Genomic DNA, 24,382 nt, shown 5'->3' with positions numbered 1-24,382 from the left:
TTGTTTGCTTTTGTTTTCCCTTCAAAATATTCCCAAAATGATGCACACAAATGTCCTCACAATAGGATAACGCATGATCACTTGCCAACGAGAAGTAGTATAGACTCCTCTCGTATTAGCGATCACTCCGCCATTCGCACTGACTAACGGGGAAAAACACTGAAAATATGCGACGCTCCGCCCAGTGCTCGTAGAAACATTACACGAGGGAGTTGCGAGCAGAAAGGCAGTGGCCATGATGTTCTTATGAGCAGCCTCTCGCGTCCGCTGTATATCAAAATTTGTCTCCTATCTCAAGATAAATATTTGCCCGAAATGTTACTCGTATCTCAAATTGCCTGCATGTCGGGGCACAATATTTTGTTATGTTTGCATTTCTCAAACAGCTTTGTTGGCTATCAGAAAATCAATGTTTGATTGGTAACAATTGTACAACAGGAAATATGCAAACTCTCCAAATGGAAAAAAAATGCAGCATATTATTGAGATATTTACATATTTGGGTTCTCATTTTTCTTGAATAACACAAAGCAAAGCACCAGATCAACACCCCTTGTCTTTATTCAAGTCATGACAGAAATACTATCTTACATCTAATTTACACAGTTCTAGTAATATATGTACACGCACGAATATTATATATTGACTATTTTGTTAAAGTAAAATCACACACACACGCATGGCAGGAAACAAAAAAAAAGTCACACACTCCTCAGAAATATTGACACATGTTGTCAGAAACGCAGCAGGTTTGTGTAAGAATCTTCTTTGTCAGTCATAACAATGTTACAGTGAGAACATTATAGCAAAAAAATGGAATCGTTTCAATTAAAAAACACGCAAGCACACACACACACACACACGTGACATTGGAAAGAAAACAAAACTGAAAATTAGGACTACAAGACACGACCCGACGACAAAATGGGATGAAAAAAAATCTGGAAGACCAGATAACTTAAAAACTAAACGCTTAAATGGGAAATAAGCTAAGCGCAATATACAAAACAGCACACGAGTGCGGGATAAACAAGAAATTTCTGGAATATGGGCTGTTGAACGGTTTCCACCAGGCGGTAAATTGGGTGAGCTGGATCCTGATTTTGTTTGGAAAAGCCTTAGCTACGTAAGCTAGCTGATTAGCCTATTTGTTTTAAAAATGTGTATACGTATGTGAGTTAGCGTAACTGCAAGGCCGTTAAGATTAAACTAAAGTAGAGCCGATCTGCCGTTTTGATCGTAAACGTTACGTGTTAGCCGCCAAAAAATTTAGCGTAGATGAAGAAGGCCACATGGTAAACAACGACGGCGGCCATTTTGTTTGTTTCCCCGCACTCTATCGCCCAAACCAAGGAACCAAAACGTCCCTTGACACCAAAGATTACCGCTCGGTGGAAACTTTCGTTCTTTTGGGAGCGGAACCAAAGCACAACGTGGCGACAGGAAGTAGTACAACAACTTTTAAGCCTTTTTCTGTCTTCTTAAAGCTTGCCCTAAATTTCGTCACTACATGAATGTGTAAACTGAAGAGAGGAGAATATCACTAAACTGACAAACACTAGTTTCACACTCACGCACGATCCAGGTGGACCTGAGGATTGGAACGGGAACAGCTGGTGAAGGTCCTCGCGGGCCATGTAAAACATTTCAGTTCTGGTTCCGCCGAAAGACTGGAGGTCCGCCGTGGTTAAGCGGCCCGTTGGCGGCTGGGGCGGCGTTGGCGAGGGTGGTGACGATTGGCTTTCTTCAAGATAGGATCTTCTCCCGAGTCTCGGGCAACTTGAGGGCCAGCAGACCCCCGCAGACCAGCGCCGAGAAGGCCAAGAAGATGGGGATGATCTTAGTGACGCCTATGAACGCCGCAAAGATGAAGCTGGCGATGATGGCGGCCAACTTGCAGACGCCATTGAGGATGCCGAACGCGGTGCCTCTGAAATGACATGGCGGAGAAGGATGTTCAATTCATCAATGGCCGTGGGTCAATAGAAACATTTGGCTAGGTCAGCTAGCTTCTAGTCTACGTACCAAACACAGACGTGAACAAACATTGTGAGGTTTTTGTAACCGTTGGCTATAGTTTGGATCTACCTTTTAGCTGAAGGGTACAGCTCCACAGAAATGACTTCCAATCCGTTCCAGGCTGCTACGCTAGCGCCGTAGAACAGACACTGCCAACAGATGACCGCTCCTTGGCTGAAGCTCAGCAGGAGTAAGAAGGTACAGGCAGACGACGCCAACATGGAACCACCTGGAAAGACAAGACAGTGGCGTGCTGTGGCGCAGTATCCTAAGCCAAGAACAGAGCTGACAACTACTCAGGAATTTCAGGAGTTTACCCGGAAATGCAACGGAAACTCCGGACAACCTCCCTAAACTCTGGAAATCCCCCCCCAAAATTGTCAACCACATTTTTTTTAAGCAACCATTTCAGAAAAGTACCAAATTTCCAATTTAAAGGCCTCAAAATTCACACCATTGCTATGGCTTCCGCCATCTTGACTCAACTGCACTTTCAGTGTTTTTTCCCCGTTAGTCAGTGTGAATGGCGGAGTGATCGCTAATACATAAGGATTCTATACTACTTCTCTTTGGCAAGTGGCCATGCGTTATCCTATTGTGAGGACATTTGTGTGCATCATTTTGGGAATATTTTGAAGGGAAGACAAAAGCAAACAACCCTCGATAGGTTGCATCTGAAAGTCAGAGTGGAGGCGGGGCCAATAGAGCCAACCCAGGAGAAGAAAGGTATCAATATTTAAAACAAAATTAGAATTAAGTTGAGTGTAAGGTTGGATTAAACTTATTTTTGAGTGTGTCAGCATCGTAATCCAAGTTGATATAAATTTGTTTGTTATGTTACAAGCGTGTTGCCATGCAAAAAGTCTCTCTTCCGTGAAATCTGTCTAATTTTAGTACTATTAAACCACTAGTTATTTGTTACTTTGTTAGTAGATGGCGAATTAGAACAAATAAAAATGTTTTTCCAATCCAATATCCTGTTTTTTGTGTTTTTTCAGAGGTTTGGAACGAATTAATTAGTTTTTAGTTCATTTCTATGGGAAATGTTCATTAGAGTTACGAGTAAATTGACATACGAGCTCAGTCCCGGAACGAATTAAGCTCGTATCTCGAGGTACCACTGTATTTGGACTTTTAAAACCTTCGTTTTATACAAGGAACTGACCTATCATTCGGATCCGTCCGATCTTGTCCATGAAGAGCGCCGAGATGATGTTACCTGGAAGCACGGCTAAGCTGCCCAAGAAGCTTACTAGATAGATGACAATATCGTTCTCCTCCTGGAAATTGAGGTGGCAGCCTTTTTTGGGGTGCAGAAATGTGGTGTTCTCCATTCGGCATTCTTTGAATTTCTCCTGCCAGAAATCTGGTGAAGGACAGCGTTCATTCAGTCCACTCAGTTGTGTGGATTCATTGGCAGATTTGGACTCGGCGGCGGCACCTGTGTTGTAGAAAACGGTGTTTTTGATGGTGCAGTTCTCAAAGAAGCTGTTGGTGGACTTGACGTCCTCAAAGTAGCAGTTCTCGAACAAAGAGTCTTCAAACTTGACGGACTTGATCTCGATGTTGGCGAACCTAAAATGCACGAAGAGAGAGTTGAAGACAAAGAGTTCCGCTGCCGTAGGGTTAACCAAATTTGGAGGGCGGCTGCGAACGGACTTGTCGTGGATGTACTCGCCCTCGCGGTGCACTTGGTTGACCAGCGAAAAGTTGAAGTGGAAGCGCTCCACGCGTTCCCGGTGGAAAATGCGTACTTTGGATTCGTACTCCTGGTACTGCATGTACTTGATCATGTCGGGGAACCATACTCCGAGGCCGTGGTAGCTAATAGGCGCAAACAAGCGTTAGCATTTTTATTTTTGGGGGGCTAACAGGACTCTAATGTTGTTCCATAATTCATCGTAAATGCAGACAGAACATACTACTATTGCTACTACTATTCTGGAATGTTCTTTTTTTTTTGCTATTTCGGTCACCCTTTTTAAAAAAGTGCTACATCTTAAATTATATTTCAACAAACTATACTTTAAGAACCACTATTTAAAATACAGGTGTCAAAGTGGCGGCCTGGGGGTGAAATCTGGCCCGTCGAATCATTTTGTGCGGCCCAATAAAGTCAATCATGAGTGCCAACTATCTGTTTTAGGATCAAATTCAAATGAATATTATAGATGTATATTATATTTCCTGATTTCCCCTTTTTAAAGCAATAAGTGCAATTTTTTATCCATTTTTTTTCTTTTTGTGTTTTTAGTTCAAAAATCATTTTGTAAAATCTAAAAATAAATATGTACAAATATTTTCTGGTTTCCACTTTAATATTTAAAAGAATATATTTTCTTTCCTTTTCAAATGAAAAACAAATAATGATGTTTTCCCTTACCAAGAAAAAAAATTAAAATAAACATTGTTTTAGATCTATAAAAATTGAATATTTAGAGATTTTAATCCGATTTTTAAAAAATATATAATGGTCTGGCCCACATGAAACCGAGTCGACATGAATGCGGCCCGCGAACTAAGCCGAGTTTGACACCCTTGATCCAAAATTACCTGAAGGCCAGACAGAACCAGACAATAACCAGAAAGAGGCCTTGCAGCCGCAACTCTGGCGCAGATAGCGACATGACGTTAGCCATCACCTGAGGGACGAAACGCAAGAACACGGTTAAGGGTGAAAACGGACTCGCCAGGACCCCAAGTGGCTCTTTGAGTGACCTGCTGCAACATGGTCACGTGTCTGACGGTCCACCGTTGGAAAGCGGTGCCCGTGTCGCTTTGGATCTCGATGAACTCGTCCTCTTGCGTCTCTGGCGCTTTGATATTGCTCACCTGCCGCAGACAACAACGTCAAATGTCTTAATTATAACCAATGGATTCGGTTTGTTATGAACGAACGACGACTCACCGTGAAGACTCTTTCTGGTTCGCCTTTGGCTTTCCAGTTGGTGTCGTGAACCCGACGCAGGACCATCCAAGCCTCATCATGTCGTGCACTCTGAAATGATCCACTTGGATAAATATCTTTCCATTGATTTATTATTTTGCATTTCTTTGCCACTATAATTATTAGTATGTGTTAGTATGGGCAGATACAGTGGTACCTCGAGATACGAGCTTAATAAGCTCCGGGACTAAGCTTGTATGTCGATTTTCTCGTAACTGAAATGAACGTTTCCCATAGAAATTAACAAAAAAAATTAATTTGTTCTTACCCTCTGAAAAAAAATGGATATTGGATTGGAAAAACATTTTTATTTGTTCTAATTTGCCATCTATTAACAAAGTAACAAATAACTAGTGGTTTAATAGTACTAAAATGTGTTTAATATTATTAAAATTAGACGGATTTTGCGGAGGGGCGACTTTTTGCACGGCAACGCGCTCGTAGCATAACAAATTTAAATGAACTTGGATTATGATGCAGACACACTCAAAAATAAATTTGATCTAACCTTACACTAAACTTAATTCTAATTTAGTTTTAAATTATGATACCTTTTTTCTCCCAGGTTGGCTCTATTTGCCCCGCCTCCAACCTGACTTTCAGATGCAACCTATCGAGGGTTGTTTCTCAAGATAAACATTTGCTCAAAATTTTACTCGTATCTCAAATTGCTTGTATGTCGGGGCGCTCGTATGTCGAGGTATGCTGGAATGAGTAATCCATTTTTTTCATCTTTTTTTAAAAATGCCTTGTCGGATACATTGCAGATACTACTATTATTCATTCATACTATAATCTTTCTGTAGTTTAATTTTCATCTAGAGACTATGAACAACAATACTGAGGATGCACGTTGGCCAGAGGAAGAACAAGTTCTAATTTTGAAGCAATCAGAATCACAAAAAAAGTTCTATAAATAATTTAATTAAAAGTATCTGGTCCCCACTAATTGAAAGAATGACTACATTTTTTTTCACAAATTAAGTTAAGGTCTTTGAGTAGCAATCGCTCAAAGAAGTAGCCTCAAATTAACAATATGATAAGTTGCCATGGAAAAATCGACAGTGTAACAGTACTAGTATTTATGAAGATGTACTTCATGTTCTTTGAATACCATCTCTTCCTAGTATGAGGATAACCTGTACTACAAAATGCGCTCGAACAATCTCTCCAAAACCACAGACTCCCCCGTGATTTATTAGTTCCGCAAATAAAAATGACAGTCCAGCCGTCACCTCTGCCTTCTGCTCTATTTTTACACTCCACACTCCAGCCAGGTATGCAGTTGTGCAAGAGTCTTTGTATTCCAGCCCCGTCTGTCACGCACTGAGCCAATAATAACACCGCATGAGGTTAAGTGACTGACAAGGTGCACGGTGTTCCGGTTGACAGCTTAGCGAACGTTCGCTACCTTGGCATAGCGACGGCGTGCTGCTTTTTGGACGGGTGGTGACTCGAGAGGGGGTTCGGCGTTATGACATTGGAAAAGAGGAGACTAATATGAGCGCTTCTGACCTCCAGGAGGAACCGTGGACTTTCCGGCATGAAGACCACGCCCACCAGAGCGGCCAAGGCGGGAAAAAGACACACGAGGATGAAGAGCCTCCAGCTGTGCATCTGGAATTCGGTGCCGATGGCGAATCCCCAACCTGGTGGAACGTGGGAGACGTTTCAGAGTAAGTTTGTGTTGACATGATTTTTTTGTGATTCTTTCCGAATGCCCTAAAATGCCACAAGATGGTGCCGGAGCCCTGGCTAATAGGAAAATAGGTTGAAATGATATACCTCTACTTAGGAATGTTTCTACATACAAAATATTCAGGTTAAGAAATGCAGCAGTTGGAAAATTTGTCTTGGGATATTAAAGAAATTGAAGTCACCAAATTAAAAATTAAAATTAAAATCCCTTGCGATTGGCTGGCCACCGCCTATGGATGTCTCTCGCCTGGTGCCCATTGTCAGCTGGGATAGGCTCCAGCAACCCCGTGAGAATAAGCGATTCGGAAAAATACCAAGGGTGTCAGACTCGGGTTGGTTCGCGGGCCGCTTTAACGTCAACTTGATTTCACGTGGGCCGGACCATTTTAGATATAATATTTAGATTTGTTTTAATAAATGGATTAAAATCCCTGAATATTCAGTTTTTTATAGATCTAAAACAATGTTTATTTTTGCTTTTTTATATATATTTTTAGATTTTACAAAATGATTTTTGAACTAAAAACACAGACAAAATTGATTAAAAAAATTACAATTATTGATTTAAAAGGGGGAAAATCAGGAAATTTAATATACATCTATACTCTTCATTCATCCACTTTGACACCTGTGCTCTATACTGTATTTTATTTATGCTTAAAGCAACTTTATTCTTTATTTTTAATCATGGACACCAAAAAAGTTAATTTTTTTATTCATAATTTTAAGGTAAGTTGTGTGGTTACGTTTTCACTTTTCATTCTCAAAAACAATAGAAAATGTTTTTGCATGTTTGTTTTTGTATTAGCTTGAGAAAAATATTTGCTTTTTTCCTATTCGCACATTTCATACAAAATTGGTGTACTTTTATACATTTTTAAAGGGTTTAGTTGGTAGTATTTGGTACCGTGGAAAGGATTAGGCCTCTAACATATAAAATGCATTTAAATTTAGGAGAAATTTAGGCCACGAAACCGGTTCTGGCACCAATGAATTTCATAAGTCGAGGTACCACCGTTTTATATTATCTCAGTTTATCATTTACTGCTAAAAACCTGATGCTAACAAACTCTGTAGCCACCATCACGGCCGCAAAATACCGCTATGAGCGTTTGAGAACTCATTGGCCAAGCTAATCTATTGAAAATTGCCCGCTTTGATGATGTAACTTTCTAAAAAAAGGAGTACGTTTATAAAAAAATTTGCTAACGCTTAGTGGCTTTTCTTCAACGGTTCCAAAAATGTGGGTGCTACCATAGTGGGGAATGATCCCCCAAGCGGTGAAGGATGCGTAGAGACCCCCCAACATCCAGAACATGCAAAGCCAGCTCAGATGTTCTCCGCGTTTGTCCATCTGGAGGAATTCCGTGAAGTAGGTGTACACAATAGGGATGGAACCGCCAATCCTAGAAGAAATTTGAAGTTTCGTTCTTGTCACTGTCCCAACATTTAGGTACCTGACTGTAAACATTTTTTAGAGCTCCAATTTCACCCGCTAAAGGTTAATAGTCAATGATCCACAAGATGCTATTTATTCCCATAGAATGCAAAAGGGAGCATAAATAAATATAAATGTATTATTCACGGTGAAGGTCAGCGGTAATCACGTTTGGTATACGGAATTATGCGGTTAAATGTAGTCGGTCTCACCCGAAGCCGGAGCAGAACCTGAAGAAGAGAAAGAAACCGTAGCTCTGGGCGAAGCAGGACAGGAAGGAGAAGATCAGGTCGATAGACAGAACGTAGATCAGACACTTCCTGCGACCCATCTTGTCGCATAGACCGCCCCACACCAGTGCGCCCACCATCATGGCCACGTACACCAGCAAGCCTAGAGAAAAAAAAAGTTTCAGTACCTTTGCTTCCTTATCAAGAAAGGCAGAAACCCAATAAAAGTAAGCCGCGAGATTGTCTGCAGGTCCAATTTTTCAGTAATATTATGCAATTTAATGAAACAGAATACAGTAATCCCTCAAATATCGCAAATTCACTACTTGGTGATTTTTTTCTGCTATTAATTTAAAAAACATTTTTTTAAGTTCATAAAATGTGAAAATCCACACTGAAACTCGTAAGCGGAAGCCACTCTTGCTACTAGGACTCAAGTAAAAATAAATAAATAATTAAAAAAATTTGTAATATTATCCCGGTCGTGTCTGGTCTACATTAACCGCGATATTCGAGGGATTACCGTACATTTTTTTTTACAAATCCATTTCCACCTATTTCCAATTAAACACACTTTTTTTTAAAGTTCATAAAATGTGAAAATCCACGCTGAAACTCGTAAGCGGAAGCGACTCTTGCTACTAGGACTCGGCACTGAAGTAAAAATAAATAAATTTGATATATATATATATATATATATATATATACATATATATATATATATATATATATATATATATATATATATATATATTATTGCGGCCATGTCTAGTCTACATTAACCGCGATATTCGAGGGATTATCGTACTTTTTTTTTTACAAATCCATTTCCACCTATTTCCAATTAAACACACGACAAAGATGAAATTAGATTTAGAGAAATAGATTTCTGAAACACGTTCCCAGAAATTTGGGAAAAATTGGTGAATTGCTGGCCAGCCAATCGCCGTGCACAAGTAGACAAAGGGGCAACCAATCATAGCTAGGGGCAATTTAAAGTCTTCAACCATGCTAGCATCAATGTTTTTGGTATATGGGAGGAAACCGGAGTACCCGGAGAAAACCCACGCAAGCCCGGGAAGAACATGTTAAACTCCACATCGTGAGAACCCACCTGGGATCAAACCCTCAACCCCAGAACTGTCAGGCCGGCGTGCTAACCACGTGGCAATTTATGTATTAGATTAGATTAGATAACTTTATTCATCCCGTATTCTGGAAATTTCACTGTCACAGTAGGTGAGAATACAGACACAGAAAAAACATTTTAGACATAAATAAATAGGTCATAAATAAGTAAATATAAAGTATACATGTATATGTTCACACACATAGTATTTGTAAATGTGTGTAAATATAATATGTATGTGAGCACTTTCTGCTGAAATGAGTTGATTGTAGTTGAATGAAAGGACCGCTGGGGGGCAGCCTTTGCCCTTGTAGCAGAGCACCCATTTGATTTGCTGACGTATGTTTTTACACACTCACTCCATGTTGACTCCAACGATCGAGACGGTTGAATATTCATGCGGCAGGAATAAGAAATAAAGGTCAGCGTCGTAAAACGTCCAAGTCGGCCGCCGGCAAATGTTTTTCCGCCGCCATTAAGGATTTGTTAATGGCGCCGCCTCGGTCAGCAGGTGTTCAGGTCCGGTTGAGTCATTTTCGCACGGCTTCGAACACCGACCCGCCGCGCTGCCCATTAGATAGAAACCATTAGGAAGTTCCTCTTTATTTCTTGGAGGGGATTTAATAGACCCCCCAGTCCCGCCAGCCGCCCCCAACCTGCTGTTTTACTACGCGTCCTAAAATACGGCGCGCCCATAAACGGCTTAACGGCACGTGGAGTCGTCGTGTGCGCCTTCCCCCGTGGATTTGTGGGCCGACCCGGTCCGGCTCGTGTGAGTTTCGAGCGGAATAAAAAAACGAAGTGACCACGAATGACGGTTGCTGCATTCGTCTTGCTTCAAATGGAATTTGGAGCAGCGATTTGGTGTAAATATTGCACGTAATTTTGCCTCTGCACGCGTTTCTGTAGACATTTCCTTGATATTCATGCGATTCTGGATTATATAAAACCAAGATACAATTAGTATTTACCTACATTCTACCTTCTCCCGAATCCGACAACGCCCTGAATGACCCAAACGCCAATGAACTAAGTAACTAACCCACCATTCCATCTCCCGATTGGCTAAATTACTACCCAGGAGACAGACTGGCTGAGTGATTTAGCATCAGTTGACCTACCTGCCTACCTACTTAAACATTGGACCAATGGTCTCATAACAACCAAAATGACCAACTCAATTCACCATTGGGTAAATTTACTAAGTGACCAATTGGCGATTTTCTGACTTACTAGTGAATTGAGCACCTGTCCAGTCTCAGACCAACCAACCCACCCACCAACCAATTCACCATGGGATAAATTAATGAAGCGACCAATAGGTTATTTTTTTTACTTACTAGCGAATTGACCACCCGTCCAGCCTCAAAACCAACCAACCAACCAACCAACCAACCAACCAACCAACCAACCAACCAACCAACAAACCAATTCACCATTGGATAAATGAACCAAGTGACCAATTGGTGATTATCTGATTTACTAGCGAATTGACCAACCTACTCACGAACTGGTTGACCATTGGAAAAATTAACAAAACAACTGTTAGTGAATTTACCATCTGTCTAGCCTTTGCGATTTTTTTTTCTGCTATTATTATTATTTTTCATTAAAATGTGAAAATACACTTTGAAAATCATAAGCGGAAGCCACTCTTGCTAGTGGACTCAGCACTGAGGTAAAAAAAAAAACTATTTTTTTTTGATAGGGGTGACCCTACTTTGTGATTTTTCAATTATCACGGCCATGTTTGGTCTACATTAACCGCGACATTGGAGGGATTGCAGTAATATCTCGATCACGGATTTAAGTATAAAAAAAAAAGTTCATAAAAATGTGAAAATCCACACTGAAAAACAATTAGAAAAAAATACTGGTGACGCTGCTTCACAGTTTTTCGTTTATCACGGCCATGTCTGGTCTACATTAACTGCAATAATCGAGGGATTACTGTACTATATATTTATGTGCACAAATGCTTAAAATATGACAATATTAGCAGTCGGCAATGACGTTTTCAACTGCTACCAGTGACCGAGACGATCTGGATTAGAGCCGAAATGGCTAAAACATGATCGGTTTTACAAAAAAACGTACTTAAAAAAAATCCCACAATTTGAAATGATCAAAAAACGTCTAAAACGTATAAGTTGACAAGTCCATTGCAAGGATAGAACTAAAAAAACAACAACAAATTTTAATCACGAATCCCATCTGCGGCCTCGCTGTAGGATCATGACTGTGAATCAAAGTGGATCGTTCTGCCTCCTTCCCAATCTCAGCGCCGACGGCCAGTTTTACGCAAACAAGACGCCATCTCATTTGCCTCCCTTCCTTCCATCCTATCCCCCCAATTTTACCCGCAGAAGCACGTCAGAGGCTCCGAGCGGGTGTGACAGCACGGCAGCGGCGGCGGCAACATGTTCCGTATTAGCTCGGGAACACACACACACACGCTGGCGAGATGCAATCACCACCTGCCTCCCCATCCATCTCCCACACTAGCGCATCCCCGGAGCCCGTTGTTCAGATGAAATGATGACGCCGGCGCTGTTTCGGCGGGCCGCGGGAACAAGGTGAGAGGCTTTCATTTGCTCTGGCGGGCAGAGGAACAGACGCTATTTCTCCGTCATTTGGACTCGCGCTGCATACTGATGCCCGAGGCCTTTCCGCTACTATCCACACGGGGCACTGTCCAAAACAGAAACCTTAAGTGGCTTTGCGCCAAAAAAAATAAACAGAGGATGAGAGTGTAAACGCAAAACAATTTATAGAAGAGGAAGGATTCGCAATTGTGGAGAATTGAATCGATTCCTGATACCTTAAAGTACAGGTGTCAAAGTGGTGGCCCGGGGGCCAAATCTGGCCAGTCGCATCATTTTGTGCGGCCCGAGAAAGTAAATCATGAGTGCCGACTTTCTCTTTCAGGATCAAATTCAAATGAAGAGTATAGATGTATATTAAATTTCCTGATTTTCCCCCTTTTAAATCAATAATTGTAATTTTTGAATCCATTTTTTCTGTGTTTTTAGTTCAAAAATCCTTTTGTAAAATCAAAAAAATATATTTTAAAAAAGCTAAAATAAACATTGTTTAAGATCTATAAAAAACTGAATATTCAGGGCTTTTAATCAATTTATTAAAAAAAATCTAATTATTATATCTTAAATAGTCCGGTTGACGTTAAAGTGGCCCGCGAACCAACCCGAGTCAAACTATTTGGAAAGCACTTGTTGGTATAATCCAAGTAACTAACTGATAAAGCAAGGAAAAAGCTAACTAGCATACAACACAGCAACAAACCACCCAACCGGCCCCAAAACAATCATTGAAACAACAAACTCTAAGGAAATAATAACTAAACCATTATAACAAATTACCATGTCATTGAATATGGCACACATTCTGTTGCAGTTTTCATCTTTAACTAGATGGAGCTAGCCACTTAAACCGTGCCTCTGGGAGTCTGGCAACCTTCCCTCTCAATGGCAGCCGATGAGTTATCACTAAAAAATACATCTTCAAAACCCGATCGATTTTACTCCACTCTGATCCTAATAGAACAAAAAGTTTGGACATCCCTGATCTAGACAAAAAAACACACACAAAATGAACCAAACTTTCACTAGTTTGTAAATAAAACCAGCATTGATGGTAGACTTCCAAAATAATAATAATAATAATAATCGGACATAGGCCCTGTCGTCATCATCAACAACAAAAGCCTACTTGTCGGCACTCAAATTGGAAATTAGCCTTTGACTACAACCTTACATATTTACATATATACCGTATTTATTTTAATATAATGCATAATGCCTAATTTGTGATTTAAAATTTGTATCATTTTTTTCCCGTTTTTCTCAAGTCACACCAAGGATTGCACGGGTACTGGTAACTGGCAAATGCTGAACACGTTGCCATGACAAAACATTTATTCACATTTTCAATTTTAAATCCTTAAAGTCTAATTCATCATCATAATATTTAAAAATTGTGCTCCCTCATTTCCCTGGAGAAACTTTTTTTAATCACCGTATAAACTTGCCAAAAGCTATTTGGAGAAGGTACATTATCGCCATCTGTTGGACAAAGACAGGTTTTTACGTCTCCCATTATACATAACGGCTCGGGAGGGGACTTTTTCACCAGCAGAGTGCAGTGTTTCACCGGGATTCGTGTTTAAAACGCACCCGAACTTCAGTTTTTTTGGTACAAAATTCTGCACGTTATACTCGAATAAATACGGTATATGTTCATTAACATGAATATGTTCATTAATATGCTCTCAAACGCCGTTTCTTACCCAGCATGCCCTTGTCGGAGTTGGAGATGCACATATCCTTCTCGGCGCTGGGCATGACGAAACCCACCACGAAGCCGTCCACGCCGTCGGCCATCAACGCCAGGCCCAGCACGGCGAACAGCGTCCACTGGAAACGTCCGTGCCCGCAGTCCTCCATGATGCTCTCGTACTGCTCGGCCAGGTTCTCCTCGTTTTCCTCCTGCTGGGCGGCCATCTTGGCCTTCCTCCGGGCCTCCACGCGCGCCGCCCGCCGGGCCGCCTTGACCTCGTCCGGGTGCGGCACGCCCTGGTACTCGCCCTCGTACATCTGCTCGTCCTCGTCGGCGCCCTCCGTGGCGTCGCTGGCCGCGTCCTCGTCCTGCGGCGGGTAGTCCGTCTGGTGGGGGTAGCCGTCCTGTCCGCCGCCATCTTGGCCGTAAGTGTACTCCGCCGTTTCGCCCGCCTGCTGGTTGACGTTGTTCTGATAGGGATCGTTCATGGTTTCGCCTCCAGGTCTCGGCGCTAATGGAATGGCTGCTTTCTGGTGTCGCGAGACGTGCGGGTGGGCCTCAGCGGCTGCGTCGATGCACTATGACCTTCGCATGCTCAACCTGGAAGGTAACAAAAGCGCTGTCATCTTCATTAGAACTTTATTCAAACCGAGGGAGGTCGCGATTGGATGTTAGAAGGATGCAACAAAGATTGGGGCCGGGATTACAGGAGCAAAAACGGAAAAAAATGGCGTGTTGCAGGGGCGGAAATTAGGAAGGGTTCTGTGGGCGAGGCTGCACGTGGGGCCCCGGCCGCTAGGGGGCTTGGTTGGGTGGGAGGAGAATATATAACATGTGGGGTGATGTAAAGAGCAATAAATGTGTATTTTAGTGTTAAAATATATCTATCGGTAAGTATCTTCACTGGTAAATATATATTGTAGCAGAGATGCAACCTTAAACATTTTCTTTTTCATGTAATTTGCAGAGACAAAATATTGCGTGATTTTTTTGGGGGGGATTTTCGTCATTTTGATAGAAAAAAAGGGTGTATTTAGTTTGGTGAAGACCTGTAGTAAACTATTTGTAGTTTTTGGCTGCTCGGTTGTAGCATTATCGTGAATAAATACATTCCCTAAATATTTTACTTGTTATTTTCAGTTAAGAATTTCCTTAAAATAACGGCTCGAAGATGGGAACCGTTTAAAACTGGGAGGGATTTAAAAAACAAAATGACGGTACTATTTCTTCAATATTATTAATTTGACAGTCATCCATCCTCAATGCAATTACCACATTTGATAGTTTTTGTACATAAGAGTCCGTCTCTCTCAAATAGTCAGATTTATAGACATTATTGCCCTGCACAAAATACTGTTATTACCCCTATTTTGATATATGAGTAAAATAAAAATGGAATCTAATCTCAGTTGACCTTAGCCAGTCAAAGGACAAACGTCAGCGATGTCCGCTCACCTGTCACGCTCAATTCCTGCAGTTAAATCTAGCTAAAATCGCTTTAACGATATGATATTGTCCATACTTTGAGTCTCGAGACACGGACAGATGAATCCAACGGGCCGGAGAAGTGATTTTAGTCCTTTGGAAAGAAACAAGGAAGCTTAGCTGGGCCTTTAGTTGTCATTTTTATCACGCCATAATACAATAAAAACTGAATAACGAGTATGCCTTTTGATAGGCGGCTCAAATCAAGTCAATCCCAAAGTTTTCTTACCAGACGGGCCTTCCGTAAAACCGCATCGGAGTGCGGAACAAAAAAAAAAGAAAGATCTCCAACAGGCATTTTCAAACGTCCAAAGCCGACATGTCAGTTTGTCCCGAGACCGTGATGCAGTCAAGCCCGAGGGATTAGGATCCAACCTCACGATACGACAACCCCCCCACCCCCCACCAACCCTGCTCTGCCTCACCCGGGATCATCCCTGCAGGAGACCGGTTCGCCTCCCTTTTGGAAATTAATGGTACGATCCTGTCTGTGACACCAGGCCCAAATTTGTTGAGATCTCTTATTAAAAAGGACTCGGGGCAACCACAAGGTGGCTTTTATGAACACAAATTTGGATTGTTACCCACAGCCGTTCATGATCGGACCGGAAAATCACAAAATCTACCTTTTCATCCTGAAAAAAATAATTTTATTGGTACTTCTAAGGCAGTGGTTCTTAAGTTTTAGCTAGCGAACCCCAGCAGTTTCATATGCGCGTTCACCGAAAATAAGATACCGTATTTTCACGACTATAAGGCGAACATAAGTCTTACATTTTCTCCAAAATAGAGAGGGAGCCTTATAATCCAGTGCGCTTTATATATGGACCAATACTAACATTGTTATCACGATAAAATAAAATATATCAGTGGATAGGGTACACCATCCTCTACAGCTCTCACAATTATGGCAAGCAGCCCCCGACTCTACTATTTTCCCCGTAGAAAAAGTACTGCGCAGTGACTGCTGGGATATGTAGTTCTTTTGTCAATACACCCAATGGATTGTGGCCTGGCGATCGGCATCAACACAGCTTTACGAAGCATGGACGCTAGCTACTAGCTAGCTACTATTTGCGAATGGATTGTGTGTGTGTAAAATACAGAAATAGCACTCGTTATTGACACTGGCTAAAAATACGATGCGCCATATAGTCGTGAAAATACGGTATGTTCTTTTTTTCAAATTCAAGATGCAGTGGTACCTCGACATACGAGTGCCCCGACATACGAGCAATTTGAGATACGAGTAAATTTTTGAGCAAACAGCCCTCGATAGTCATCTGAAAGTCAGGGTGAAGAAAGGTATCAAAATTTAAAACAAAATTAGAATTAAGTTTAGTGAAAGTTTAGATTACATTTATTTTTGAGTGTCTACATCATAATCCAACTTCATTTAAATTTGTTTACGTTGTGTTACGAGCGCATTGCCGTGCAAAAAGCAATCTTAATCTTAATTTTCTACAAAAAAACAAACAAAAAAACATTCTCTATCTCTAAATCTTGCCAATAACCCAAAATTCTAACCGTAATAGTCCTATAAAATACTAAAGCAAGTCATTTTAATATTATAGTAGGCCACATTTTGGACAAATATCAGTTACAGAACAGTCCTACTAATGCACATGTGTCAAAGTGGCGGCCCGGGGGCCAAATCTGGCCCGCCGGATCATTTTGTGTGGCCCGGGAAAGTAAATCATGAGTGCCGACTTTCTGTTTTAGGATCAAATTAAAATGAAGAGTATAGATGTAGGTTTAGAATTAGGTGCAGATTTTTGCCGAGTGCTAGCATGCTAATTTCTTGTTGCCATGTGACTGTACTGTCATCCTGTCCATATTTTTACTAGCTAGCTCAGCACTAGAAAGCTAATGAAAAAAACGTGGGTGTTCCCTGATTCGTTGTTTTGGGTGGAATAACTATAAAATGGGAAAAATAACAGTCAAATTTGTTCGCCACATTTGTGTCCTACATATAAAAGTACATTAGCACCACTATTTATTTATTTTTTTAAATAGTGCGTGCTCAGACCGCCTGTAGTGGTTAGCATGTTGGCCTCACAGTTTGAAGATCGAGGGTTCAATCCCAGGTTTGGACGGGTTTTCTTCGGTTTCCTCCCACATCCCCAAAACATGCAAGCTATCCTAATTGTGCGCTAGGCTAATTGTACGCTAAGCTATCATATAAAATATCAATTTGATCACAATGCACGTACCCACCCCCCTCTCGGAGGAGATTTGGTACAGTCCGCAATGGGACATCATTCCAGAGAGTAGAAGCGCGCAAAGCTCCCCATAATCCCGAGGCCAGATAATTCCGCCGCAAAGCGGATTAGCTCCACCCCGGCAAAGCTATTGGCTAAATTTAGCACGGCCACACTCCCGAAGCCCCGCCCACATCTCCCCGCATCGCTTCCTGCGTGAGTTTGTCATGCCCAAACAATCCTGTTTGTTGTCGCAAATGCAGCTAATGTGAAGTGATCCCTACCCGCCAGTGTGGCGAAAAAAATGGGTGTGCAGACGCTTTGCTAGAGATTGCCCTTCATTTGTCACGGTGGAACGCTGGCAAACGGACAAACATTGGGATTATAATTCCAATTGGTGGGGGAGGGGCTCTAGAAATGGCCACGAGGAAACAAAAAATGGGACAAACTTGACTCCGACATGCAGAGTTGCATCTAAGTAAATAGAATATTTGGGGAAAGTGAAACTGGGATAGGCTCTAGCACCCCCTGCGACCCTAGTGAGGATAAAGCAGTTCAGAAAATGAGTTTTACTCTCACATCTTTGTCCGTAATTACTTACTCTGCCATAACTCTAAATAAAATGTATAACAGTAACACATTTCATTTTATCACAGCACCCTCTGCTGGATTTGATGGGGCACTGCAGCTATTTGCCCCTAATGGAAATAAGTACCACCAACAACAGTTTGTTGGCTGAATGCTGGCCCGCCGTAAATGACGTGAATGGACGCAGGATACGTTGCAGGTGAGTGGACGAAACTGAATTTTACCTGTTCAAATCCCTTGCTTCCTATTGGACGAGGACAACCAAGCTTTAGGTCATCTGTTGAATGTGAGGGTGGCACCAATGTCTTAGACGTGTGCTTGAAACCACTTAATGTAAGAATATACATATATATCTACATATATATATATATATATATATATATATATATATATATATATATATATATATATATATATAATTATTTATTTGTTCTCATGTGCATTGAGCATTGAACCCTCGATCTCATAACTGCAAGCCAGATCATTTTGATTGACACTGAGCTTTGCTTTTTTACTCTTGTGCTCGGAGTTAGCAGGAAGTAAATGAAGCCACTTCATCCCATAATGGCCATACATGCATCACCCTGTCTTCTCCTTTGTGTTGACACTATTTGGGGGGAGGGGCTCCCTCTTCTATCTCTTCTGTCCAAACCTTCCATGTGACAAAAGCCGCTTTTGTCCGGCCACACAAAGGCGTGTGTATACTTCTTTGTTGTCGCACCAATTTGCCCACGTTCCGCCAGCTTGACTTTTTCCATCTTCGCCTTTGGGGCCTCCTTGAAAAAAATTAGACAGCAAATGGAACTATTATCACCCCGGAATGCGGGTTCATTACAAATGCCACACACAGGTGTGCCCCTTTTTTCACTATTATTATTATTATTTTCAGTGTTTTTACAAGACATGCATGCATGACTGATTGGACAATCTAAATTGCCCCTAGGATGAGCATGAAGGGTTGTTTGTGTCCTCGTGCCCTACGATTGGCAGAATTTAACCACCTTTTATTGAGAGCCTTCAAATCCCAAAACAAGGAAGCTAAATTTGGCATTACAGAATTTTGTATCTAACAGCCGGCCATTCACACAAAAAAATTCTGAAGAATTAAAACTTGTGACAAAGGCGAACTATTATTTAAGTGTAATTGGATAGGTTGATCCAGCAGAGGTCAGTGTCTCACTCACAATTAAAAGGTTTTCCATTTCCGGAAAAGAGATACTACTTCAGCCGAAAATTAAAAAAATATATATTTTAAGTAAATTTGCTTTATGTTGGTATACGTTTTTCTAAAATTGTAAAATAAATTAACTTCTTATTAACACGTTGCCACCACTTTTTTTGTGAAGAACTTCTTCAGGATACAATGAAATGAAATAATTCGCCCCTACACTCAAATAAAATAAAATAATTAATCGTTTTTTCTTAATTGGTGGTGTTTTAAAATAAGTGAGTATCTATTTTTTATTAGGATGATTTAAAAAATATTAAAAACTAAATTGAAAATTAATAGCAAATGACATTTTCAAAATGTGGTATTTATTATTTGTTTTGCAATAACAATAATATAAACTTTGTTCTTACACAAAAAGGTTTTTAGCTTTCACAAGTAAATAAAAACAACTCTCGGGTATATACTTTGTAAAACAAAAAGTTGAAATTATGCGACGTCCGGCCAACATCAACGTCACATCCGGTGCAGCTCTAGCCCCGCCCCCAGGAGTTGTCCTGGGAGACGCTAACAACTGCGTTGAAAAAAAAGTCGAGTCAACACGCTCGGGACACTTTTTGTTTTTTTATCCGTTCGTGCGTGTGCGTGCACGGAATTACGCCATCGCCCGACACCCAGTTAAAGGGACATTTTGGACACTTTTTGGGGACTACTATGCGCCTAAAAGGTTAAAAAAAGAAAACTCGAGGCGTCGCCTTCTCTTCCAGGTAAGAAGAGCTAACTTTTTTTGTTTTCTTTTAAACGCATGAGCCGCTTACACGGTTGTTCAAGCTAGTTCCGTTCTCTCCATGCAATCATTTTTAAAGGCGTGGACGTTATTATTTTAAGACCTTTTCATTTATATTTTTATCCCGCAAACTCTTTTTACAGGTGCCAAACTTGTGCTATGACCGAAAAAGTAAAAAGTGTAGTCGAGCGTACACGATCGAATTTTATTAGGAACGCCTGAGGTGCTACAAAATGTCGTTCTAATCAACTTTTTGCTATTCTAACAACTTTTCATTTATTTTTCATTTTCTTTTTTTAAAACTCTACTAAACCTCATTTTGAACCCTTTTCGTAAACTTTATGCAGTTTCAAAGTCACTATGACCCTAAAACGCCTCTAAATTCTCTCCACTATTTTGTCCTCATTTTAAACTTTATTTAAAATCCACAAACGTACAAACGTATTGCAAATATAAGTAACCTAAAGATTTATGTTTTATTTGTCTTTTATACTTTTGTGGATAAGTGACAAGGGTTTTAAATAATAATAATAAAAAGCTCTCTGAGCTTTATTTTTACGGATGAAAGTGCTCTAATAAATAAAAAAAATCTATTTTTAGTACATTAAATTGCACAAAGTTGTCAAATATAGTGATCTATACTTATCTTTTGCTCCATTGCCCAAATTCTTTAGTTTGTATTTTACGGTAGCAAACCTGTAATTTAATGATTTATTTTTGTAATAGTTTAACTTGCTAAACCGTAGATGGACTTGAATACCATGTACTTGAAGCCCACTGTCCCCCCCATATGCCCCCCACCCGTCAAATGGATTTGACATATATTTGCCATCAATGGTCCTGAAACACGACCACTCGCTGCCAGCCCTCCCGCTTCAACTGGCTTGAGCACCGTCAATGGCAAATGAATGTTGTTTAAACGTGGACCTTTCACCCTAGATATCATTCATTCAAAATCATTTCAAATAGTCTTTTGTAGGTTTTGTCATCCAACCAATCTGATCTAACTATTCCATTATTACATTGTCAGCTAAAGTAGGACAGCCAATTGAGGAAAATATGTATTTCCTGTATTATTGCTGCATTTTGTGGTACTATTGTTCAAATCGTAACTTTCAGAAACCTTGTGAGACCTGCAGGTTGTCAGAAGGTTTTGTTTGACTTTTTCAGGCCTTTTTTGGACATTTTCAGCATTTATTATTTTCGTTTAACATCAAAACTCCTTGACAACTGTGATGAAAATGACAGCCAGAACAACCCCAGGCGGTAAATTGCAGACAGGGTGAGGCTTTCCTCATAATTGGTCTGTTTGTGTAAAATTACATTTAAAAAAAAATCTTAAATGTTAAAATGGACACATTTTAACAGGATATATATTATTACAAACTGCCATATGCTACAAATCTTCCGTAGTTTATTACACCAGTCTTTGCAAAACTACTAAGTATGCATTTTGTATCAAAACTACAAATTTCCACGGAAACTAATTAAAATGTCATGTTCTAAATAAGTTTTGCATTTTAAACATTGTCAAAACATCTCATTATTTCAAAAGTTAAGTAGCGTGCTTACTTTTTTAGGAACACGCGTGGATTCAATTGTTTTTAGTAGCTTAGCGTTAGCGGTTAGCGAAAACGAAAATACAGGTCATAGTTGATTTGCTGTTTGTTTGTGTGTCCCTATTTAAACCATAAATATGGAGGTGAAAATTGTAAATCAGGGGGCGGCTTATACGCGAGAAATTGTAAAATTCAACGATTTTAAGGCAATTTTAAGGGTGTGGCTTATACGCCAAGCCGGCTAATATGCGAGAAAATACGGTAAATCGTTTTACGTTGGTATAGGATGTTGTATACCCAAAAATAACAAGCCTTTTAATTGCGTACGTTTACCATCGTATGGCGAAGATCGGAGTTTTCAAGGATAAGAACCTGTCAGCTTGACTTTGGGGTTCCCGTCATTTTGACGTTAAAGGCCAACCCAGAATCGTAATTAAAAGCCCATTTAAATGCAAATGTCTTCATTAAATGCAATGACTTGATTGAATTGACCTTTTTTTTTTCATACCGTTGTAAATCTAAACCTGGGAGGCCATTTTAAAAACATCGATGTAAGTAACAGTGAACAGGTTTACAAGCTTTGAGTGTTTTAACAGGCGTGTCAGATACAAAATAAACATACTGCTCCCTCGGGTATAATGAGGACGCTTTTAATGTGTAAACATAATTTTCAAGTGAAGAGGCGACGTCCCGTTAACATCATCGCTCCTCGTAAATGTACGTACATCATCAAACGATGAGACGATTAATTGGCACTTTATGAGTAGCCTCTGTAAATCTTTTCATTTTTCAGGACCCTTATTAGTCCCTCTTAGGTCAAAAAGACGGTGTTTTGTTGCCATGGCAATCGCGTCTTGGCAGGAAATGAAAATTGGAAATGGGAAGTGAGCATGTATGACTCAATTATTTTTGCCATGTTGATACATTCGTGCTAAAGACACACAAACACACATGGAAAAACAAGTTTTCAGGATTCAGTCATGTGGTTACGTCATAGTTGGAGGCCAAAACAGGTGCCACATTGCTAATGACCCATTACATTAGCGCCCAGTGTATTGTATTGTAATTTTGGATAATTTTCTATTCATTATGAGGAAACTTTCGAGAGGCTTCTTGTCCGTTTGTCGGTTCCTGATGGTTATTTGGGCATTTCCATGGTTTTGGCGCATTTTCTGGTTCCTCATTCACTTATTGGCTGCCATTGAATGTGCTGTTTTAACGGCAGAGGGCGGATCAACTAATGTGTTTTTGCACGGCAACGCGCTCGTAACATAACATAAACCAAGGGTGTCAGACTCGGGTTGGTTCGCGGGCCGCATTAACGTCAACTCGATTTTATGTGGGCTGGACCATTTTAGATATAATATTTATATTTTTTTAAATAAATGGATTTAAAGAACTGGATTAAAATCCCTGAATATTCATTTTTTATAGATCTAAAACAATGTTTATTTGAGCTTTTTAAAATATATATTTTTAGATTTTACAAAATGATTTTTGAACTAAAAACCGAAAAAAATGGATTAAAAAAATGACAATTATTGATTTAAAAGGGGGAAAATCAGGAAATTTAATGTACATCTATACTCTTCATTTTAATTTGATCCTAAAACAGAGAGTCGGGACTCATGATTTACTTTCTCGGGCCGCACAAAATGATGTGGCGGGCCAGATCTGGCCCCCGGGCCACCACTTTGACACCTGTGACATAAACAAATTTAAATGAACTTAGTTAACGATCCAGACACACTCAAAAATAAATGTAATCTAACCTTGCACTAAACTTAATTCTAATGTTTTAAATTTTGATACCTTTCTTCTCCCGGGTTGGCTCTATTGGCCCCGCCTCCACCCTGACTTTCAGATGCAACCTATCGAGGGTTGTTTGCTTTTGTCTTCCCTTCAAAATATTCCCAAAATGATGCACACAAATGTCCTCACAATAGGATAAAGCACGACCACTTGCCAACGAGAAGTAGTATGGACTCCTCTCGCATTAGCGATCTCCGCCATTCGCACTGACTAACGGGGGGAAAAACACTGAAAAAAATGCAACGCTCCGCCCAGTGCTCGTAGAGACATTACACAAGGGAGTTGCGACCAGAAAGGCAGTGGCCATGATGTTCTTATGAGCAGCCTCGTGTCCACTGTATGCTCGTATATCAAAATTTGTCTCGTATCTCAAGATAAATAATTGCTCAAAATTTTACTCATCTCAAATTGCTCGTATGGGCACAACCTAAATTGGTTACCGTCCCTTTGTTGAGCACGTATAGTTCAACAACCTTTCACCCAAATTTCCTAATCAGTCATTGACCAACCCCCATACATGTTCTTGGACATTAAATGAAATACCCATAGAAACCACACACAGGCACAACGAGAAATTGCAAAATTCACATAGGAAACCACGCTGGCCAAATCCCCGTCCAAGCACACTTTTAAAGCCGCGTCGGCCTTAAACGGCGTTTGCCTTCCCGGCAGACCCGTGGCCCGTTGGCTCCGCCCACCGCCCGTGACATCAGCGCTTTGATCAGCCCGAGCGCCCGTGTTCGCAAAGCCATATTTAGCCGCGGCGAGAGCTCACATGCCTCGATACCTGCGGTGTAAACACACCTGCCGGACTCTCGCTAATGGATTTAAGATGACCGCCACCTGAAGAAGTTCTGCCCGTGGCCACCGTCGCCAGCTAATCCGCGGGGTAAGGTCTCATTGATGCCACCCCTGGCAGTTTTTAAAAAAAATGTTTTATTTTTTTATTAGGGAATTGCGTGCAATCGCCATGGGATTTTATCCCAAAGGATAAAGTCCAACCGGCGTCACCTGGTAACCGTCCA

At 40.6% G+C, this 24,382-nt stretch overlaps 2 protein-coding genes across 9 annotated transcripts in view; one reads left to right on the top strand and one right to left on the bottom strand.

Annotated features, from left to right (window-relative positions):
• Nucleotides 1-543: 543 nt before the first annotated feature.
• On the bottom strand, nucleotides 544-15,637 carry sv2ba (synaptic vesicle glycoprotein 2Ba). The gene is made up of 13 exons (XM_077587930.1): nucleotides 15,472-15,637; nucleotides 13,768-14,357; nucleotides 8,315-8,495; nucleotides 7,919-8,070; nucleotides 6,482-6,615; nucleotides 4,928-5,017; nucleotides 4,738-4,851; nucleotides 4,573-4,661; nucleotides 3,679-3,843; nucleotides 3,461-3,594; nucleotides 3,185-3,385; nucleotides 2,089-2,248; nucleotides 544-1,930 (listed from the first exon to the last, which is right to left on the bottom strand). Exons 2-13 carry the CDS (start codon nucleotides 14,243-14,245, stop codon nucleotides 1,747-1,749), a joined length of 2,082 nt encoding a protein of 693 aa, XP_077444056.1. The 5' UTR covers nucleotides 14,246-14,357; nucleotides 15,472-15,637; the 3' UTR covers nucleotides 544-1,746.
• Nucleotides 15,638-18,148: 2,511 nt separating this feature from the next.
• Nucleotides 18,149-24,382, top strand: part of LOC144089059 (uncharacterized) — a 90,915-nt gene continuing 84,681 nt past the window's right edge. For 4 of the 8 annotated variants that reach the window (XM_077619943.1, XM_077619889.1, XM_077619900.1 and 1 more), the window contains exon 1: nucleotides 18,149-18,230. In XM_077619943.1, the coding sequence (XP_077476069.1) occupies nucleotides 18,209-18,230 (22 nt within the window). In that variant the 5' untranslated portion in view covers nucleotides 18,149-18,208. Of the gene's footprint in view, nucleotides 18,231-19,759; nucleotides 19,967-24,096; nucleotides 24,247-24,382 lie in introns of those variants that run through there. The other 4 variants (XM_077619933.1, XM_077619909.1, XM_077619925.1 and 1 more) reach the window with 3 other exon arrangements.

The sequence above is a fragment of the Stigmatopora argus genome, chromosome 2, assembly GCF_051989625.1.
Source record: "Stigmatopora argus isolate UIUO_Sarg chromosome 2, RoL_Sarg_1.0, whole genome shotgun sequence".
NCBI classification, from domain to species: Eukaryota; Metazoa; Chordata; class Actinopteri; order Syngnathiformes; family Syngnathidae; genus Stigmatopora; species Stigmatopora argus.
This window is presented reverse-complemented; position numbering and strand designations above follow the sequence as displayed.